Source organism: Chelonia mydas, chromosome 6, assembly GCF_015237465.2.
Source record: "Chelonia mydas isolate rCheMyd1 chromosome 6, rCheMyd1.pri.v2, whole genome shotgun sequence".
In the NCBI taxonomy this organism is placed as follows: Eukaryota; Metazoa; Chordata; order Testudines; family Cheloniidae; genus Chelonia; species Chelonia mydas.
Window position 1 is genome coordinate 100,115,693 of NC_051246.2, and position 21,601 is coordinate 100,137,293.

Here is a 21,601-nt window from a genome sequence, read left to right on the forward strand (position 1 = left end):
GGAGAGGCTCCAAGGAAGGCTAAGGAGGCTGAAGTTGGAGCAGCAGAAATTCCTGCAGGAACAGCAGGTGAAAGAGGAAAATCCTGGGGATGGGAAGCACAAGGAGAGCAGTAGGGGGGTCCAACAAGGGAGGAGAGGTGGAAGAAATACCTGCCAAAGCAGGACTTACCAGAAGTGGGATTGGCTTGAAGACCCCAGGTATAGGAGTCCCTGGGCCTTGTGGAGGCAGAGAAGAGGATGATGAACTGCATAAGCTGTGGAGCAGAGCTGCAAGCTGAGGCAGAGTCCTGATACCAGTAAGGCAGGGAGGCAGCATGATAGGTGTATGGGTGCTTCAATCAAGGAAGCCTCTTAGAGATTGAGGAGGGAAAGTCTGTGCCCTCTGGCCACCCCTGTAAAACTGATATTTACAATGTCTGGTTGGATTGCCAACCCCAGTTGAGATCACCCTGCCCCCAGGGAGTGATCAGCCACAGAGCCTGGTGCCCTGCCTTCCACCCTCCCTTGGGTTTGAAGAAGAACATTCAAATTTCTTTCCCTTCCTTGTCTCCTTTCTTCTTTTGTGTCCCTGAAAGACAGAGAAAGAGAGAATGAGAGGAAAAGGGCAGAAGAAAGGAGACAGCAGGAGTGCAGAGTTGAAGCCTCTATGTTTCCCAGTACAGAAGACAAAGAAAATTAAAGGGAGAAAGTTCTGGCTCAAGCTTATGTAGTTATGTGTGGGGTTTCAGAACTTTTTGCCTCCTTCCAGTAGGTGGCATCATAAAATGTTGTCTGTCCCTTAATCCACTGTTGTAGAATGGGAGAAGAGAGAAATGTATCACAGTTTTCAATTATAAAACAATTTGAGAAGACCATCTAGTATTTAAGTACAATATATAACTCCTTAGCCAAACAACTGATTGGCCTATTTGAATTTGTATGCTACTATACTATAGCATACAGTATGCAAAATAAATGACTTTTGGTCTCAAGAATAGTGTTAAACTTGATTAGTTTGTGCTTAACTGTCTGTCTTTCAAGATATTCAAACAATATAATTGTAAACCAATCTAAAAAAACCTTTAAATGCACTATATTGTTTCACAGCAGTGGAAACTGAGTGCAAGATAAGAGTAAAGGTATATGTACATATTTTTCATTCAAATATGTTTCAGGGTAACAATCTCGGCATTCGGAAGCAGGCATATGCCAGGCATGGTACAGAACATGGGAGTACATTTTCAAAACACTGTCCTAAGGATGCAAATTAAAAAAAACCCACAGTTTTTCCAGGCTGATTTTTCATTTGATGTGCAGCTGGGTCACTATTTGCACATGCAATATATAGCGGACATGCATTTGCATGAGGAATATGGCTGCATGCTCAAAAACTGTGCGTACAAAAAGTGGGAGAGGCATGGGAAGCTTTTAGAGGGTTAATTTTCTCTTTGAACACATGTAAGGGAGTTAATACAGGAATTAAGTCCCTGTATCAAAGGGGAACAGACCCGTTCACATAGGTAATTTGTTTTATGCATGAAAATTTAGTCAGTGTTACTACACATCTATATTTTAGTATTCTTCGTTAAAAGAGTATAGAAATGAAATAAATGTATTTATACTATACATAGTTTAAGAACAATTAATCTCCTTTCATCCCACTTGATGTGATTTCAACATTATTGATGCTGGTATGCACATATAGTTCTGCACAATGTTACAATTTGTCTCTCCCTAGGTTTCATTTTAAAGCTATTAACAGATCAAAGTATGGTCTTTTCTGATGTGCATTTCCTTCCATATCTCCCTTCTCTACCAGTGGAAGATGCCAACAAATCTTTTAGTTTTGAGTTTAGTGGTAAACGAGGCTGAAATGCCAGTGATAGTATCTTTGTTTCTGTGTTAAAATGTAGATATTTTAATCACATTTTTCAGAGAGTAAATGCAGCTGTATGGACAGATGAAGAAATTCACCCTTGTGCTGAATGATACCATTTCCTACATTGAAGGACTCCAGTGGTGCTGGCCCTCTGTACAGTTTGAACCACACCCAGGGAAAAATGAGCTCCAAATAGTTTATGAACTTAAAGAGATTGAAGACAATTTTTTTGTTTACATTTATTCTGGTTGGGATTTTCAAAACCACCTAAGCAATTTAAGTGTCTAATTTCCATTAAAAGTTAATAGCTCCCTGAGGTATTTTTTAAAATCTTGCCTGCTGACAATAAGCAGTCAAACTGGGCACTCATACTAAGCCTTGTATGCACAGAGATAAGTGCCAATTTTGTGTGCACAACTGTAGAATTGTTAGTTATCTAGTATTTAACATTTTTATTTTAATACTGGTTAAACAGTGGATTCAATGCTTATAAAGGGTGCTAGACTGACATGGCAAGTTCAGTCTCTATGACCATTTTTTCCTTGATCTCTCTACTGAGACTGCCAAAAAATGCTAAAGGAGTGCAAGTTATGGTGTTTTTTTTTTTATAACATAGATAGCTGTCCACTAAGAACTGTAATGAACTCCATTCCTACCTCCTCTTATTTCACACTAATTTAGTATTTTTAAAATGTTCACAAATTTAATGAACATGTGGACAATTTTATTGGTAAATACATCCCTAAATACAATGTAGAATATATTGAATAGAACTATAGCTGATGCTATATATGTAATTTAAGAACTGATAAGCAGCATAATGGTATTTTGAAGGTTGCTAGGCAAAGCACAGCATCCTATTAGACTCCAAAATAACATATGGGTTTTTAATGGTAATGAGAGGTGATGGTAAAATATGGACTAGACATCTTAGCAAAATAAAAGCATTACCTGGAACCTCTTTTCAGCAGCAGATAAGAAAAAGAGAATAATTACTTATACAAGTTTGGCTCTCAGCAAAATATTTGAAGGGAAGAAAGATAATCAACTTTTTAAAGTGCTTTTTTTAAAGAGCAGAAGAGAAATTGTGTCTATAATAAGGGGTTTATTCACCTCTCCATGGGTCATACACAACTACTGATTTTTGCACAAAACTACCATTGACTTAAATTAAAGTTCTGCACAACCAGTGGAGCGTGAATGTGATCCCGTAAGAATAACTCCCAATATAAGCAAGAAGAGGAAATGTGTGTGTACGTGGGTGTAGAGAGAAGTGAGGACCTCTGATGTATGATAAGCATTTAACAGAGTTGATAAGTACAACATCTGAATCATTCAATCTAAAAAATGACTTGACACTGGTAATTTCTCTAAATAAGGAGACAGATAGGATAGATTCAAGTCACTAATAAAAGCAGATGTAACAGCTGTACAAAGTTACACAACAAAAGATATTAGATTATACTGGAATGCAATTGTCTCAGCTCACCAAACTGCAGGCATGTGGTATAGTCAATGATAAACTGTACAGTAATGTTTCCTAGTTATCCTCAGCATGCTGATTGGTTACTAATGATAAAGCCTGTTAATTTGTCAGAGAATAGGAATATGCATTTTATATGGTTGTATGATTTTTCTCAATAATGAATACATGAAACAGAACCCTACAACCAGAGTGCTTGGGTTTGCTCTGGTTACTGTTCAATAACTGCACTATGAATATGCACATTTTCCACTCTGGATAGCAACTATAATCTTTCTGCTCTGACTTGCTTTTGTTATAAGAATGTTCAAGCTGTTTGGCAAAGATGCTAGCTCAGTTATCACTCCTTGCAGATGAAACAGAAATAATTTAGAATTTGCTTAAATGAGAAGGAAGCGCAAAGCAAAGAGGGTTATTAACCTGCTAAAGGAAAATAAAGTTGAAAAAATGCATTCAACTCTTTTCCATTTTCCTTCTCCTCCCAACTTAAGCCTCAGGTCAGCAAGGCTCTGGTTTTCAGAATATCTGTTTTTCCATTGTTTCTTTACAATGTGAACATTTCAGCCCCTCTCCCAATTCAATTTCTAAAAGTTCTTGAGCAGAGTTTCTAATCAACAGACTCAATGCTTCATTGTTTGTTCTGTTAGAGGGGCAAGTCACAGCTAGATCTCTATCACTAGAGTGCCAAATACATCTGGATATATTCCAGGAGCAGGTATGACCCAGCATCATTGACAGGCACTCTTCTCCTGGACTGGAATCAGGCATTCCTTTATGATTTTCCTCTGATTCTGTTGATCCAGAAGTTAATTAAGAAAGTCAGATGGGATGAAAGCAAAATGCTGTGGATAATCCTGGCCCAAGCCTGGAAGTTTTGGTTCTCAAATCCTCTGGAACTTGAAACCACAGTCTACTAGATTTCTTGTCTCAGGATTGGGGCAAGATTCTCCATCCAGATTAAAATTCTCCACAGGCTGACAGCTTGGCTTCTGGACTGATGGGAGCCCAAGTCAAGAGAGTATTTTTCTGAGGTCCAAAAGATCCTATTGTAAACCAAGAAGGCTTCAACTAGACACATCTACCAAGTGTAGTGGTATAATAGTTCCAAATCTGGACAGATCAACAGGGAGTAGATTTGATATGGTCCTCTGTCATTTTTCTCTTTGAATACTCAGTACTTCTTTATCTACCAGAGTCCACATGGCTGCCACCTCAGATTTCTACACTTGTGTGTGGGTTGGCAATCTGCTTATCATACAGTAACACATTTCTGAAAATGTTTTCCAAGTATTTTCTCTGGCACATGAATCAGATGTACCACGGTAACTCAATCTTGTTTTCATAAAGTGCTGTTTGAACCTTGTCAAACTGTTCTGTGTGCCATCTGTCTGTGAAAAGGGCATTGATTATAGCCACACCATGATCCCTTATTTAGGGAGATACAAGGTTGATGCTCCCTGCACTGTGTTCAATAAGAATAAGGTGCTCCTGTATCTTCACTCCAACTTCCTGTGTAAAGTGATCTTTGATTTCCATTTCAACTGGGACAGAAACCTGTGCATTTTCACCCTCCTCTGGTCTTATGCACATCCAGGGAGATAAGGATCCATATTTGAGATGTCCAGAAGGCCTTAAGTTATTATATATATAAGCCAAAATTATCTGCAAGTTCCCCTGACTTTTGAGGCATGTAATAAGACCAGGGTTCAACCCATCTTGGTTTCCAGGCTGTCCAGATGGATCAGATTAGGTATACAACACTGTTATGACATGACAGATATTCAGCCACATGGAGATATCAGAGGACACTCAACTAAGTCTAAGGCAGCTTCTATGACATGTCTTTGCACTGTATCCATCACTGAAATACTCAGGGCTGTTGCTGGAACTATTTTTTCATCATCATTCCTTCAACTTGGTTTTGAGATGTCAATCCCAATTTGAGAGAACAATCTTGTCATCATCTTTAACTAATACACCTCAAACCCACAGTGCTAGGATCAGCCTACCTTGCCCAGTGAAGTATCTGTTGCCTCAGTTTCCCCTTCTTGGGCTCATCAATAAATGCATATGAACTCATGCTCCAAGTAACACCCCCTTTTTGGAGTCTAATTTATTAACATCACATAACAGTTCAATGTCAAATCATATCTTCCAGACCTCTTCCCCAGGCTGTATGGTTCCTTCTCAAATCCAGCTCTTTTCCTGATGAGGCTTCTTCTCTTGCTCCCTGGCAAGTGTCTTCTATTTCACTTACACAGACTCCTTTCCTATACCTTTTCTTTGACCCTGAGTCTCTTCTCTGTCAGAACGTGCTTCTTCCACCTCTGGGCTGCCACCATATTACCCTTGGTAACTTGATTCTGCTGCAGGTCAGAGCCTTGAAACCAGGCATGGGAACATGCTTGTGCACCCAAAGCACTATGTTACACCCATCTCCTTTAAGGTCTCTATATCTTGATAATTTCCCAAGAGTAGGGATCCATATGAGCAATTCACAAAGAAAAAACAGTTACATACTATAACAACTCTCAGATGATTGCCCATGTGGAACCATACTTCCCATCTATCTTCTGGAGTTCTTTGGAGCCTCTAAAGAGATTCCTGAATTAGTAGAAGGAGTTGAATAGTGATTGGGGCCCCTCCACCTTTTATAACATCAAAACTCTGTGCAAGAGAGGGAGGGAGGAAGAAGTAGCATTAATGGAACTGATTTTTAGATAATTCCAAGCTCATGGGCGGGAGCCATGCATCTCCTAACAGGGTACTCTCTCTATGGGAAAGCTCAGAGAACCACAGTTACGACAGTAAGTAATTTTTCTTTTCCTTCCCAAGGTATTTCCCTATTTTCACATCAAAAAATGGTTATCTACCTCTTGTAACTGTTGTTCTTCAAGATGTGTTGCTCATGTCCATTCCAAGTAAGTGTGTACATGCTGTATGCACAGTTGCTAGAAGGTTTTTCCCCTCCCGGTACCCATTGGGACGGATCAGGCGCCCCTTGGAGTTGCACCTTTATGGCACCCCATAAAAGGCCCTGCTGACCCGCCGCCTCTTCATAGAGTCATAGAATATCAGGGTTGGAAGGGACCTCAGGAGGTCATCTAGTCCAACCTCCTGCTCAAAGCAGGACCAATCCCCAATTTTTGCCCCAGATCCCAAATGGCCCCCTCAAGGATTGAATTCACAACCCTGGGTTTAGCAGGCCAATGCTCAAACCACTGAGCTATCCCTCCCCCCTCTTCAGTTCCTTCTTGCCGGTTCACCCCAACAGAGGGGTAGGAGGGTGGGTCTTGGAATGGACATGAGCAACACATCTCGAAGAAGAATTATCATGAGAGGTAGGTAAGAGGAGGTTACTCACCCAGTGGAGTAACTGACGTTCTTTGAGAGGAGTGTCCCTGTGAGTGCTCCACTTCAGGTCAAGGTGCGTCCCAACGCCTTCGATCGGAGATTTCTATAGCAGTACCCCTACAGGCTGCGCATGTGCAGTGCCTGCCTCACAAGCTATCTGTGTTTGAATAGCAGGTGCGTGGCCCGGGCTCCTCAGTTCCTTCTCTACAACAGAGTGCGTTCCAGAATCCGAAGTAGAGGGGAGCAGGGTGGGTAGTGGAGCACCCACAGGGACACTCATCTCGAAGAATGTCAGTTACTGCACAGGGTGAGTAACCACCTCTTCTTTAAGAGAGATGTCCCTGGGGGTGCTCTACTTCAGGTGACTGAAAAGCAGTATCCCTTAGGATGGTTGGGACTTCGGATCAGAAAGAAGGCTGCTGACAAGACAGCTCTACCCATCTTGGTGTCAGATGCTGCAGTGTGCTTGACAGTGTAATGATTGACGAAGGTGAGGTTCGATGCCCAGGTAGCTGCCTTGTATATGTCAGAAACCGGAACATTACGGAGAAGGGCAATGGAAGTGGAGACAGCTCTAGTAGAGTGTGTCCTAATTGATGTAGGGGGTTGTATTTGCTTCAGTTGGTAACAGAGATGTATGCAGTCTGCAATCCATTTGGAGAGTTTCTGGGTAGAGATAGCTTTTCCCTGTGATCCCTGAGAGGTAGAGACGAAAAGTTTGGGGGTTTTCCTAAACGGTTTTGTTCTATCCAGGTAAAAGGATAGTGCTCTGCGCACATAAAGAGTGTGCATTGCTGTTTCAAAAGCATTAGCATGAGGTTTTGGGGAAAATGTTGGTAGGTGTATTGGCTCATTAAGGTGACAGGAAGAGCGTATCTTAGGCAGTAACTTTGGGTGTGTGCGGAGTGTGACCTTATCATGGAAGAACATGGCATACAGAGGTTCCGCTGTAAGTGCTCCCACTTCTCCTACTCATCTGGCAGATGTGATTGCTATCAGGAGACGGTCTTCATGGATAGGTGGAGAAGGGAGCAGGTAGCCATTGGCTCAAAGGATTTACCCATCAGGGCCTTAAGGGCTAAGTGGAGGGCCCAGGGCACAGCAGGAAGTTTTATGTCTGGATATAATGTTTGGATGCCCTTCAGGAACCTTTTGGTTACTGGATGGGCAAAGACCGTAGTGTTGTCGATCTTATGGTGAAATGTGGTGATTGCTGCGAGATGGACCTATAGGCAACTCATGGAGAGACTTGATGTTTTAATGTCTAGCAGGTAATCCAGTATCAGTGGGAGTGGGGTGGAAACTGAGGAGATCTGTTTGGCAGTACACCAAGATGTGACCCTCTTCCATTTATGTAGGTAAGTAGTGCGCGTTGTGCATGTCCTGCTGTGTAGTAGGACTGTCCGCACTTGTTCAGAACATGTTAACTCCTCATTAGAGAACCATTGATTAACCAGGCCCTCAGGTGGAGTCGTTGTACGGTGGGGTGAAATAGCTGGTCCCTGCGTTGAGATAGGAGGTTGCTGATGGGGGGAAGGGGAATCTGTGGCTTGACCAACATCTGCATGAGGAAGGGATACCATGGTTGTCTGGGCCACGATGGGGCTATTAGAATGATGTTGGATTTGTCTGTTCTTATCTTCTGTATTATTCTGTTCAGCAGAGGTATTGGTGGAAACGCATACATGAGAAAGTCAGTCCGTGGGAGCATGAAGGCGTCTCCTCGAGAGTGTTTCCCCAGGCTGGCTCTGGAGCAGAAAGTTGTTTATTGCAATGGCAAATAGATCCAGTTGGGGATAACTTCACATCTGGAAAATGGTGGATAGAATAGCGTCGTTGAGTTCCCACTCGTGCTGTATGGGGAAGGATCGACTGAGCTCGTCTGCGTTGGTGTTCTGAGAACCGGGCAGGTATGAGGCGGAGATATGGATATTGTGTTGAAGGCACCAGTTCCATAGTTTTACCGCCTCTGTGCAGAGGAGTGGGACCAGGCTCCCCGCTGTCTGTTCACATAAAACATGCATGCGATGTTGTCGGTCATGATCCGAATTCTGCAGTTTTGGATAATGGGAAGGAAATGGAGGGAGGCATTGCATATGGCTCTGAGCTCTAGAAGATTTATGTGAAGCTTGGTTTCCGTAGAGGACCAGAGGCCCTGAGTGGTGAGGTGGCCCACGTGTGCTCCCTATCTTGTGAGCGATGCATCTGTAGTGATGGTCAGTGAAGGGGGTTCTTGTCAGAAGGGAATCCCGGCACAGAGATTGACAGGAGAGGTCCACCACAGGAGTGAATCCTTGACTTTCGGAGGCATAGGTAGCAATTTGTTTAATCTGTGAATATTTGGTTTGTATACCGTGGCTAGCCACCTCTGAAGGCATTGCATGTACAGGTGGGCATTTGGGACCATGAATGTGGAAGCGGCCATGTGTCCTAACAGCTGCAGGGAATCTCGGACTGTAACCCGCGGGCTGGCATGTATCTGTATAATGAGGGTGCCCATTGTGTGGAATCTGTCCTGGGGAAGAGAGGCAAGACCTGTGGTGGAATTGAGGTGTGACCCGAAGAAGTCTATTTTTTGGGTAGGTCGTAAGGTAGATTTGTTTCTGTTTATTTGCAGACCCAGGGTGTAGAAGCAGTGCACGGTTGCAGAAGTTGCTCGGATCGCCTCCAAGTAAGTGGGGGACTTGAGGAGACAATCGTCCAGGTAAGGAAAAATTAGGACCCCTTTCTTTCTGAGATGTGCTATTACGACTGCTAGTACTTTTGAGAAGACACGTGGGGCGGTGGAAAGGCCAAAGGGCAGGACCCTATATTGATAGTGTTCCACTCCCATGGCGAATCTGAGAAAATGTCGATGGGCAGGGTGGATAGTGACATGGAAATATGCATCTTGGAGGTCGAGGGCTGAAAACCAATCTCCCTGCTGCAGCATCGGAATTATCGTTGGCAAAGTAACCATCTGGAATTTCTGTTTCTTGACAAACTTGTTTAGACATTGAAGGTCGAGCATAGGGCACCATCCACCGTTTTTCTTTTCTGTCAAGAAGTAGTGGGAGTAAAACCCCTTCCCTCTGTGTTGAGCTGGTACCCTCTCTATCGCTCCTAGTTGTATGAGGTGTTATACCTCTTAACGGAGCAAATGTTCATGAGAGGGGACCCTGAAGAGGGACGGGGTGGGAGGGTGGGTGGAGGGGTATGGAGAAGAAGGGGATGGCATAACCCAATCTGAGTTTCCAGGACCCATCTATCCGTAGTGATGGCTTCCCAATTGGCAAGGAACGGGCGTAGATGGTGTCCAAAAAAATGGCTGGTTGAAATCGGCGCTGAAAAGGGTGGGAGGTTTTCTATACCCTCGACCAAGGCTTCAAATTTGTTTGTTTGAGTTAGGAGGGTGGGTTGCCATCTTTTGTGGAGGTCGACATTGCTGGGTTCTGGGTCTATGGCGCTGTTGTTGCTGCGTATCAGATTGTCTGAAATGTTGATTTTGCATAAAAGCATGGTAGCATGGCTGTTGGTATGGCTGATACTTGTACTGCCTCTTTTTTGTGGCAGGTGGCGGAATGCCTAAAGATCTCAGTGTGGCACGTGATTTTTTCATGGAATGGAGGACCTCATTGGTTGTTGAGGCGAAGAACTTGTCCCCATCGAAGGGGAGATCTTCGAAGTGCCCTGTATCTCCTTGGGAAAGGAGGAAGTAGTACACCATGAGGCATGCTGTATGACAATGGCCGTGACTGTAGATCTGGTGGCTGCAGCCGCAGCACTGAGGGCGGTCTAAAGAGCTGTATAGGAGATCAATTGGCCCTTGGACACCACCACTTTGAATTGTTGTCATTTGTCTTCCAACACATCATCAATAAATTGCATTACTTTAGCATAACTTGTGTGATCATATTTTGCAAAGAGCGCCGCATAATTCGCTACTCGAAATTACAAAGTGGAAAATGAATACACTTTGCGCTCAAAGGAGTCCAGTCTCTTGTTCTCCTTGTCAGATGGGGTAAATCGGAAAGGCTGGTTCTTATTTTTCTGGTTGGCCACCTTGACCACTAGCGAACTGGGTGATGGGTGAGTAAACAGAAACTCAGAACCCTTCGATGGGACAAAATACTTGCGGTCCAGTCTCTTGCTAGTGGCGGTTATCGTGGCCGGGGTCTGCCAGATATTTTTAGCTGATTCCATGATGGCCCCATTAATTGGTAAGGCTATTTTGGATGAGGTGGTAGCTTGTAATATGTCAGTGAGTTCGTGGTGGGTTTCTGGTACCTCCTCCAGGGTAATCTTGAGCTCATTGGCTACTCTTTTAAATAATTCCTGAAAGTGAATGAACTCATCAGTAGTGGGAGGTGGTGGGGGCCTCCTGTGGTGGTATCACTGTAGGATGGGGAGCGATGTCCCGTGCAGGTGGAGAGGCTACTTCAGGTCTTATCTGCTTATCAGTGTAAGAAAGCATTGGGGAGGGCCTGACAGCTTTTCTATGGGTGGCACAGTGAACATCCGACTGTGTTGTGGTGTAGTTCCATGGACCCCAGTGTGGCCATTGCCCAGGAAAAGGCGTAGGTGGTCCCATCCAGGCATAGGTGGCCACTAGGATAGGAGGATCATGGTTTAGTGCATCTCCCACTTGTAGGTAATCGAACCTGGGAGGAATACTGTGAGGAAAATATGTGGTTATTGTCCTCTTTCGCCTCCTCCTCTCCGCTTGAGAGGCTTGGAGCAGTAGGGGAGTAATGCAGATAGGGTGCTGAAGGTCCCGGTGATATATCGGTGCCGAGTAGTGGAGATTGAGGGGCACGTGACACTCTTAAGACCCCTGGAAGTAAAAACTGAGGCGATGCAGTGACTCCAGGTGCCGAATGATAAGGCAGGAGAGAGTGAGTGTTGACTGAAGTGGAGATGGTGCTGCTGCCGTTGATGCAGGCAGGGTCTGAGGAGGTATCTGCTGCACTGAAGGTTGCACTGGGGGTGCATATTGTGCCTCAGGAGTAGGTGCCCCAGATGTGGGCACTGTTGGGCAGGCAGGTGACAAGAGGCAGCTTGGTGCCGGGAACGTTGGCTGCAGTGGGTGAGAAAGTGGCGCTGCAAGATCAAATGGTGGTGCTGGGGTCTCTGCTTGTGCTCTCGGCACTGTGACAGTTCTCGGCACCGTGCTGTCAAAGACTGCCGAGGGAGAGAGCTGTAGGAGGCGGGCAACTGAAAGCCCTAAGCCTCAGCACCAGGAAGCTGAGCAGCCGACTCCCAGTCGGTGCCTGAGGAGTTAAAAGTGCTGAGCCATGGAGTGGCGGGCACTGGTGAGGGGGAAGTCATTTGAGACTTCTTTGCTGAGGAGCAGCCCTTGTAGGTAGGAAGGAGGGGGAGGAAGCTGAGGGGGAGGAAGTTAGCTGTTTCTTTGTTTTACCTTTCTCCCTTGAGGGTTTTAAAGAGCTTTGCTGGCCAGGGTCAGACACGGGTCTGAGGGAGTTTTCTAAGAGGAGCAGTTTCAGTCTTAGCTCCCTGTCCTTGCAGGTTCGCGCTTTGAGCTTATTACATTGGATGCATTTTTGGGGTACATGAGACTCCCCTGAACAGCATACACACTGTGAATGACCATCCGAGATGGGGATGGCCTCACTGCAGGAGCCACATCTCTTGAAGCCGGGGGAGCCGGGCATCCCCGTAGCCGACTTTTTTTTTTTTTTAAATAACTCTAATAACTAAACTATTTTTCTTAAATAGTAACTCTATGACTAAACTATCTAAATTAAACTGAGAAACAGAACTATCTATGACTAAATCTGAGAGGGCTGCTGAACTCCGTCTCTAGCTGGGGACGGTAGAGAAGGAACTGAGGAGAGGAGCCTGGGCCATGCACGTGCTATTCAAACAGCTCGTGAGGCAGGCACTGCGTGTGCACAACCCGTAGGGGTACTGCTGTTGAAATCTCCAATCGAAGGCGCTGGGATGCACCTTGACCTGAAGTGGAGCACCACAGGGACATCTGTCAAAGAAGAACTGTTTTTTCTTCTTTGAGTGCTTGCTCATGTCAATTCCAAGAATGTGACTCCCAAGCTGTACCTTGGAGGTGGGGTCATAGTTCATGGATTAGCTGATTGAAGCACTGCTCTGCTGAATCGTCCCTGGCATGCTGTGTAATGGCAAAGTGAGAAGTAAAGGTGGGGACTGATGATCATCTCGCCACCCCGCATGTCTCCTGGATCAGGACCTGGGCCAGAAATGTCACTGAGGAGGCCTGTACTGTTGTAGAGTGTACCTCCAGTGCAGGGGCAGGTATCTTTGCTAAATCATAACATGCCCAGATATGGGATGAGGTCCACAATGAGATTCTTTGGGAAGACACCGGGGGGCCCTTCACTCTGACTGCTACTGTGACAAACAGCTGGTTTGATTTTTGAAATGGCTTCATCCATTTGATATAAAACCAGTGCCCCGCAAATGTCCACGGAGTGGAGTCTTTGCTTCCAACTGTTAGCATGTGGCTTAGGGTAGAAGACTGGGAGAAAAATGTCTTGATTGGCATGAAACAGAGACAATCTTTGGAAGAAAGGCTGGGTGAGGCCAAAGCTGCACCTTACCCTTATAAAAGATGGTATACGGGAGTTCGGATGTTAGGGCCTTGAGCTCAGACACCTTCCTAGCTGAGATTATTGCCACCAGAAATGCCACCTTCCACGACAGAGTAATAAGCATGTTGCTAGGGACTCGAAGGAGGCCTCCATTAGCCTTGAAAGAACCAGATTAAGGTCCCAAGCAGGGATCGGTTGCTGAACTTGAGCGTATAACCTGTCAAGTCCTTTAAGAAAACCCGCAACCATCAGGTCAGCAAAGACTGATTGGTCTGTCACTCCTGGATGGAAAGTCAAAATGGCAGCCAGGTGAACTTTTATTGATGACACTGACAAGCCCTGCTGCTTTAAGTGTAGGAGATAGTCAAATATGAAGGGTCTTGATGACTACATCAGGGAGGTATACTCTGGAGCACACATGAAAAAAAAATTAGTAGGTACTTAGCACCCACTGGCAGCCAGCTTACCCCCTTCCCCCCGCCCACCAGCAGCCCTGCCGATCAACTCTTCCCCCTCTCTCCCAGCCCCTCCCACCCACCTCAATCAGCTGCTTCGTGGCATGCAGGAAACTCTAGGAGGAAGGGGGAGGAGTGGGACAGGGCACGGCATGCTCAGGGGAGGACGCGGAACTGGATGGGAAGAGGTGTGGACTTGGGAGAAGAGGTCTTTCATCAGCTCACAGCAGTAGCGAATGCAGGCCGTGATCCAGGATGAGATTCGCTGAGCAGACACTGGGCAACCTTTCATCCTGTCTGCCACTGCCACAAACAACTGTGTCCATTTGCGGAATGGCTTGGTTCTATCTATGTAGAATGCCAGCTTTCTCCTTACGTCCAAGGTGTGAAGTCTGCACTCTCCATCTGACGCATGAGGCTTCGGACAGAAGACTGGTAAGCATATGTCCTGGTCAATATGAAACTGGGAGACAACCTTGAGAAGAAATGTCGGGTGCAGGTGCAGCTGGACCTTGTCCCTGAAGAAGACCGTATAGGGCGGATCCAAGGTGAGTGCCCTAATCTCAGACACCCTGCAGGCCAAGGTTATAGCGACCAGGAAGGAAACCTTCCAGGAGAGCAGCAGGAGGGAGCAGATAGCCAAAGGCTCAAAGGGGGATCCCATGAGCCTGGACAGCAGGAGGTTCAAATCCCAGGAAGGGACAGGATCCTGGATGTGTGGATAGAGGCGCTCCAGACTCTTTAAAAATCTCGCCGTCATAAGATGGGCAAAGAGAGACCTGCCCTGGAGCATGGAATACAACACCGAGATGGCTGCCAGGTGGACCTTGATGGAAGAGAGGGACAACCCTTGAAGCTTGAGATGCAGCAAGTAGTCCAAGACATCCTGCGGAGAGGCCTGCTTGGCCTGAAAGTGCCCCTCCAAAGCCCAGCATGCGAACCATTTTCACTTTGCTAGGTAGGTTGCCCTGGTTGAGGGTTTTCTGCTGCCCAGCAAAACCTGCTGAACATGGGCCGAGCACACCTGTTCTTCCGTGCTCAGCCACGCAGGAGCCAAGCCGTCAGATGCAGCGCCACCAGGTTCAGATGCAGCAGGTTGCTGTGGGTTCTGTGACAGCAGGTCCAGGTGAAGAGGCAGAGGAAGAGGGGCAGCTGCCAAAAGGTCCAACAGCATGCCGAACCAGTGCTGATGGGGCCATGCAGGGGCCATAAGGATAATTCTTGCTCTGTCCTGCTTGACTTTCACCAGGACCCTGTGGATTAATGGCACCGATGGAAAGGCATACATGAGCGCCCCCAACAAAGGGATGAGGAAGGCGTCTGAAAGGGAACCTCTGTCCAGACCTTGGATGGAACAGAATTCGTGGAACTTCCTGTTCTGTCTAGACGCAAACAGATCCACCTGGGGAGTTTCCCACCTTTGGAAGATTATGTCAACCACCTCCAGATGGAGAAACCATTCATGGTGAGACGAGAAGGTCCTGCTGAGGCAATCTGCCAGGACGTTTCTGGAGCCCAGTAGGTGGGCCGCGACCAGATGAATGGCATACCGCACACAAAAGTCCCAAAGGCTGAGCGTCTCCTGACAAAGGGTCGAGGATTTGGCACCTCCCTGCCTGTTTATGTAATACATCACGGCTGTATTACTCATAAGGACCTGCACCACGTTGCATCTCACTTGCGGCAAGAACGCCTGGCAGGCCAGGCGGACTGCCCTGAGCTCCCTCACATTGATATGGAGGCCTGCATCTCTTGTGAAAGTCCAGCTGTTTGAAGCCAGGAGCTACATCTCATCACCACCGTGGACGCTACCACCCTGGCTTTCGAGTCTACTGCATCCCAGGCCATTGAGAGTGCACACTGGGCCGTTGTGGTACCCTCCTACACCAGAGTGTCAAACTCTTGAGCCACTGGCCAAGGAAGGGACTCTTTGAACTTATGGAGGGAGTCCCATAAGTTAAAGGTATAACGGCCGAAGAGGGCCTGATTTTTCGCCACCCGAAACTGTAAACTGGCGGTAGAATATATTTTTCTTCCAAATAAGTCCAGTCGTTTGGCCTCTTTGTTGTTTGGGGTTGAACCGCAGTGCCCCTGCTTCTCTTTTTCATTGGCTGCTGAGACCATCAGCGAGCCAGGGAGAGGGTGGGTACAGAGATATTCAAAACTTTTGGCTGGGACAAAGTACTTCTTTTCATCCCATTTTGAGGTGGGAGGGATGGAGAAGAATGTTTGCCAGATGGCCTTGGCAATTTTGAGAACCCCGTCATGCACCGGTAGTGCGACACGGGTTGGGATAGAAGCCAACAGGACACTGAATAAAGTGCCTGTCTGCTCAGCCATCTCCTCCACCTCGAGGCCCAAGTTCTCAGCCACCCACCAGAGCAAGGCCTGGTGGTCCTTAAAATCATCAGGCAGGCTGGCTGTGGAGGGTCCTGCAACCACCTCGCCCAGGAATAAAGATGATGATTGTCCCACCTGAGGGGGGGCTCTGGTCCTCCTCTTCTGCCAGGGAGGGTGGCTTAGGGGAGGGCACAGCCTCTTGAGTCTTGGCTTCCGGGCATGTCTCCGGTACCAGGTTCAGTGCTCTGAAGCAGCAGCTGACGAAGGGGGCATAGCCATAACTGGAACTCTCCACGCATGCCAACAAGGCTAATGCATGGGCAACTCACCCGGCTGCCACTGTCCCGGCACCATCGATGCTGGCTCGGTAGCCCATTCTTGCTGCTGGGGTCTAGGCGATGGGCTGAAGCAACCCTCGGTTCCAGAGGAACCCCCTTCCGGAGACCACGGATCGGCTGTAGATGCCTGAGTCTGCCTTGAGACTACCGATAACCTTGACCGGTGCCCTGCACAGAGGGACTGGTACCTACTGCGTGGAGACCAGGGTCAGTGCCGGGGGACCAGAGGCAGGAAGCGTCAGTGATCTGGATCAGCAACAAGACGATGATCTGCCGGACGGTGGTCAGTGCTGGTAGTAGGGGGACTGGCGCCTTCCACTCAGCGAACCGCATCAGGACGATGGTGATCGTGACCGTGATGCTGGCAACTGATGGCGAGTATCTGCTGACCTGGATGGACGCTCCAGCGTCCATCAGCACGGAGGTGGAGAGCATGTCATCACCTCAGGGGATCTGTGGTGCTCCACTGCTCCCTGGGAAGCCTTTTCAGCTGGCTTGCCTTCTTGGGGAGCTTTTGCTGAAGCTTGTGGCACCTGCTGTGCTAGCAGCACGGGCAGAGGCCTGTGCTCCTTCGACGCCTGGGGCGCATGTGTTGGCGTCGGTGTCGACAAGGAAGACAGTCCAGTACTGCTCGCAGCAGTTGGAGGAGGGCCTTTTACTGGGCTAACGCCCCAACTGGTGAAGGCCGACTATGGGGATCCGGGATAAGCGGACGGCCCAAGGCAGTTCTTTTGCCCACTGCCACCTGGTTTTTCCTCACCGGCACTGGGGAGCCGTGTTTTCGCACCTTTTTTTTGGTACCAGTTTTAGGGAGTGGTGCTGGGTGGAGCCTGATGCTGGGGTGCACTCTTCACCAATGCCAAGGTACTCAGCAAGTCGTGCCGAGATGGCTCGGCTGCCAGACAGAGGGCGGACTCCATAAGGAGAGCCCGGAGTTGAATATACCACTCTTTCTGCGTGCAGGGCCAAAAGTTCTTATAGATACGGCACTTGTCTTTGATGTGTGCCTCCCACCAGCACTTGAGACAACTGCCGTGAGGGTTACTAACAGCCATAGGCCTGTTACAGTCTGTGCAGGGCTTGAAAGCCAGAGATCGGGCCATGTCCTACAGGGGGTAAAGTCCCTGCTGGGACCTTTACTACTAACAACTAAGCTATTAACAGGTACTTAACACTAAGAATAACTATATACAAGGCCTTAAGGCACAAAGTCCAAGATGACAAAACTGCTAGCCCTTGCCAAGCAAGGAAAGGTGCTCTGAATGAACACCATATGGGCGGAAAGAAGGAACTGAAATGGAGTAGGAACAGCAGTGCCTGATATCCAAGCGCATGAGCATGGCACTCAAGGGGGCGCCACGGCAAGCATTATGGATACCGCTAAGGCAAAAATCTCTGATGACCACACATGTGGGTGCGTGCACATCTACAATGCAATCGACATGAGCAAGCACTTGAAGAAGAATTAATGTTCATGAGGTGCTCACATATGCCCTGCACCACTATAGCATAAATACCTAATTAAAGACAGACAAAAGGGGCATCATCACTGGGAGACTACACTGTCTCCAAAGTAGGGACAACCAGACAGAATCCTGGGAATTGCCATCCATGAAAGATCAGAAGTATCTTCAGAACCCAGACCTTCAATGATTGATGTACCCTCTATATCCATAGCAATGTTTCTTTTTCCTCTGCAATGGAACTAAGTTCCCTGGTGCAGATCCCATCTGGGATCAGCTTCTGTTTGCTCTTTTGCTTGACAGCAGGAGGAGAGTAAACAGACTTCACTAAACATGGGGCCCAGCACTGGGAGGAAAATTCAGCACTCACAGGAGATGGCTTAGCTCGAGATTTCCCTAGTGCTGAGACACAGTGAGGAACTCTCACAGATAGCAGTATGCAGTTCATGGCTGAGAGGAGAGATCATCTAAATCCCTAGCACTAAGGATACCCCACCATCAGACACAGACAATGGTGCTGACCACATCATCTGATCAACCTCAGAACTGGTCCCACCGTGTTTGCCAGCCTGAAGCTTGATAATAGAGGCTGGCCCCAGTGTCAATAGTTGGAAAGGAAGGAACTGAAGCTACTGAGGACCACACTTCTCTTACAACCTCAGCTCCTAACATTCTGAGCTATGTGGGAGTGCTGATACAGTCCTAACAAACACTACTTTTCCGGAAGATTCACAGTTCTTAGTGGGGTCGGGTAATGCCTTCAACAATAGGCCACCTTGTAGAAAAATATTTATTACTGGGGACGACACATGACTCAGGAAAAAAAAAAAACTCTCTACTTGACTTACATATTTCATGTTGAATTTTCAGGGTTGTCTGGTACCTTTTTACTTGTAAACTGAGAGACAATCATGGAACCTAAGGAAGCCACTCTTTAAGAGTCACTACAGAGAAACACACATTGGCCACAATTTTCAAAAATGGCTAATGATTTTGGATGTCCAACTTGAGACACCTTAAAGGGGCCTAATTTTCAGGTGGATAAATGGTCAATACTTTCTGAAAATCAGGCCCCTTAAAGGGATCTCAGTTTGGGCATCCAAAAATGGAGGCACCCAAAATCACTAATCACTTTTGAAATTCTTGGCCTTAAGTTTCAAGAAAATAACACTGCTTTTTTATAGCACTTTAACCAGTATGATTCGTGCATACTGCTCATTGCATTATAACAAACTGGGCAATTCTCCCTTGATTTCACACTTCCATTCTTATGATGAGCTGTTCTATAACCTTCCTAAAATCCCAAACTTTCCCTCTTCTGAAAACATTTCCAGTCAAATATTACAAAAAAACCCCCAACAATGCAGATGAAAAGAGAGAAACATTTAGAAAAGGTTTTTAATTAAAAATGGTTTCCCAATCTTTTGTGATCCATCAAATATATAAAAATGCCACACAGAAAAAATAGGTAAATAATGCACACACCTTAGAAGACATAAATCATTCAAATGTCACATGTGAGTGTTGCCTTACAGTCCATAACATTTTATCATTCTAAATAATGGATACAATAAACATACCAATACAGACTATAAGTCATAGCTATGTGAAAACACTCTGTTTCACAAGAGAATAACATGACTTGATTAGAAATTGGTCCAAACCAAAACCCTGCATCCAATTTCTCCCTAAATTTTCTGGAAATTCAGATCTGTATTCACACTTTGCAACTGACCTCTAACTCTGTATAGGCTGAACTAAACCCCTGAGTTCTACCACCCACATATTCTGTAAAAAATCTTCAGGTCAGAAATGTAAGGTTTTGGTCCATTTCCACTTTTAATATCAACCTTCAGAGCACTTTAGGCTGATACAGTCAAAGAGATCAAAAGGAGTTAATCACACAACCTCCACCAACTTTCAACAGGACCTGGGAACTCCCTTAAGATTTCAGACTTTATAGGCTGATAGTATGTAAATAAACTTTACCCAACTGTATGATCATTTTTATCTCATATCACTATTCAAGTAATAGGGAGTTTGTTACTTTGAATTCAGGACTAAGAAATAAGAAATTCTCCACTTCCATTTTTGAATATTTCAAAACTGCCTTTTCATTGGAAATGCCTATTTGGGCATCTACTATATCCAAATAAGGAGTTTTCAGTGAAAATGAAGGGTCACATGCTTTCCTTATATAAAACTCCATAGTAAGAGAATACTTACCTTATAAGTTTATCAACTCTTGGAAAACCAAAATTCACATTTCCTTGTCACGCTGTTGCATAAGTAACATTGTGAAGGAGGTAAGGGGTTGTACCCAAAGTTACCCAAAGCCACACAGGAATTAATAGCAAAGACCCTAAAGGTTCCAAGCCAGATGCATTTGTGGCTCTTGGCGCCACATTTTTCCTTCCCATCCCAGAACAAAAGAATAGATGGTACAGTTGTTGTGTTGCCATTGTCTCCCCTGCCTGATATTGGCATTAGTGGCCAGTAACGTCTCTTCTGGGGGTCAGTTGATAGCATGAGTTAATGCTGCTTAGAGCAGCTGCGCCTTCCAATTTTTCTGGACCCATTTCCACTGAGAGACAAGCCATATAAAGCAGCTGTTCCACCAGACCATTCCACTTTTTCCCTGTCTTGCTCTTCTGCAATGGGAGTTATACAGCAGGACTGTAGGCAATTGTGCCATGAGGTTGGAGCATAGCATGTGGCCAGCCACCTCTTCCATACACCTTTAAACCCCTTTTCTTTCTAGTTTTTGTCCTTTTGTTCCCTTGCACTGCAGGGGAACAAATAGTCCCAAATACTGAAAGCTTCAAAAACATCTGTAGAATCATCTTCCTTTCAATATTAAATGCCTATACAAGACTGTCAGCACAAGCAGTAGAAAAGTCACCACAAAGTTGCAAAAATCCTGTTTACCCTGTAGGGGAAAACAGAGGAACTGTTCCCCAAAGGTGAAATAAAATGGTTAAGCCAAAACATTATTAATTATGCAGGTAAAACAAAATTATATTACTTATATCTACTAAATTTAAGGAGCACAACATAGGAAAAATGATGCATAAGACCACAAAGAAAACGCAGGCATAGTTACCATCACAAACATCTTGACTATTGCACTTGATGTCATAATACCTACATCACAGATGTACATAGTCTTATACCTCCATTACCAGGCAATATTCATTTCTCTCTATCCTATATAAAATTTTAATCTTGCTGCCCTATGTATTAAAAAGGTTAAGATAACTTCTAAAATATAATGTCTTGTTTACACACAAGTTTTGAAATATCCACATATTAAATGGGGGACATCCTCCCCTCAGAAGCACAACTTTACTTCAGTACATCTCTGCGGTCCTATGAGTACATTTAGTCAAAGATGGTGTAAAAACAAGAAATATTTTTACAGGTGATATTTTAAACTTTTTTGTAATACTTAGGCAGATGTATCAAGTTTACTCATAGCACAGACCCCCTGTTGTTTGATGTATATTATATACTCAACTGAAATGTAAGTGAACAAATGGAAAATGTCAAAGGAACAATCTTCATTAACTCCTTATGCAAAAAGACTGCACTGTAAACCCCTGAATCGGGATGTATACTATATACTTTCTGAGCACTGTCACAGCAATGAGCAGTTATGGTCTGCTTTCTTTCTGATATGTTCTGGAGTTCAGCGAGAAATACTGGCTTTCCCTTCATAAGAATACTCAGCAACAAGAACAAAATAAT

General features: G+C 45.6%; 1 protein-coding gene across 4 annotated transcripts in view; it reads right to left on the minus strand.

Annotated features, from left to right (window-relative positions):
- EML5 (EMAP like 5) overlaps window positions 1-21,601 on the minus strand; it is a 299,416-nt gene that overhangs the window by 42,871 nt on the left and 234,944 nt on the right. For 3 of the 4 annotated variants that reach the window (XM_007055929.4, XM_043547826.1, XM_043547825.1), the window contains exon 29: window positions 2,810-2,818. The exons of the other annotated variant lie outside the window; for it this stretch is intronic. In XM_007055929.4, coding sequence (XP_007055991.1) covers window positions 2,810-2,818 — 9 coding nt within the window. The remainder of the gene's footprint in view (window positions 1-2,809; window positions 2,819-21,601) is intronic. 4 annotated transcript variants of the gene reach the window in all.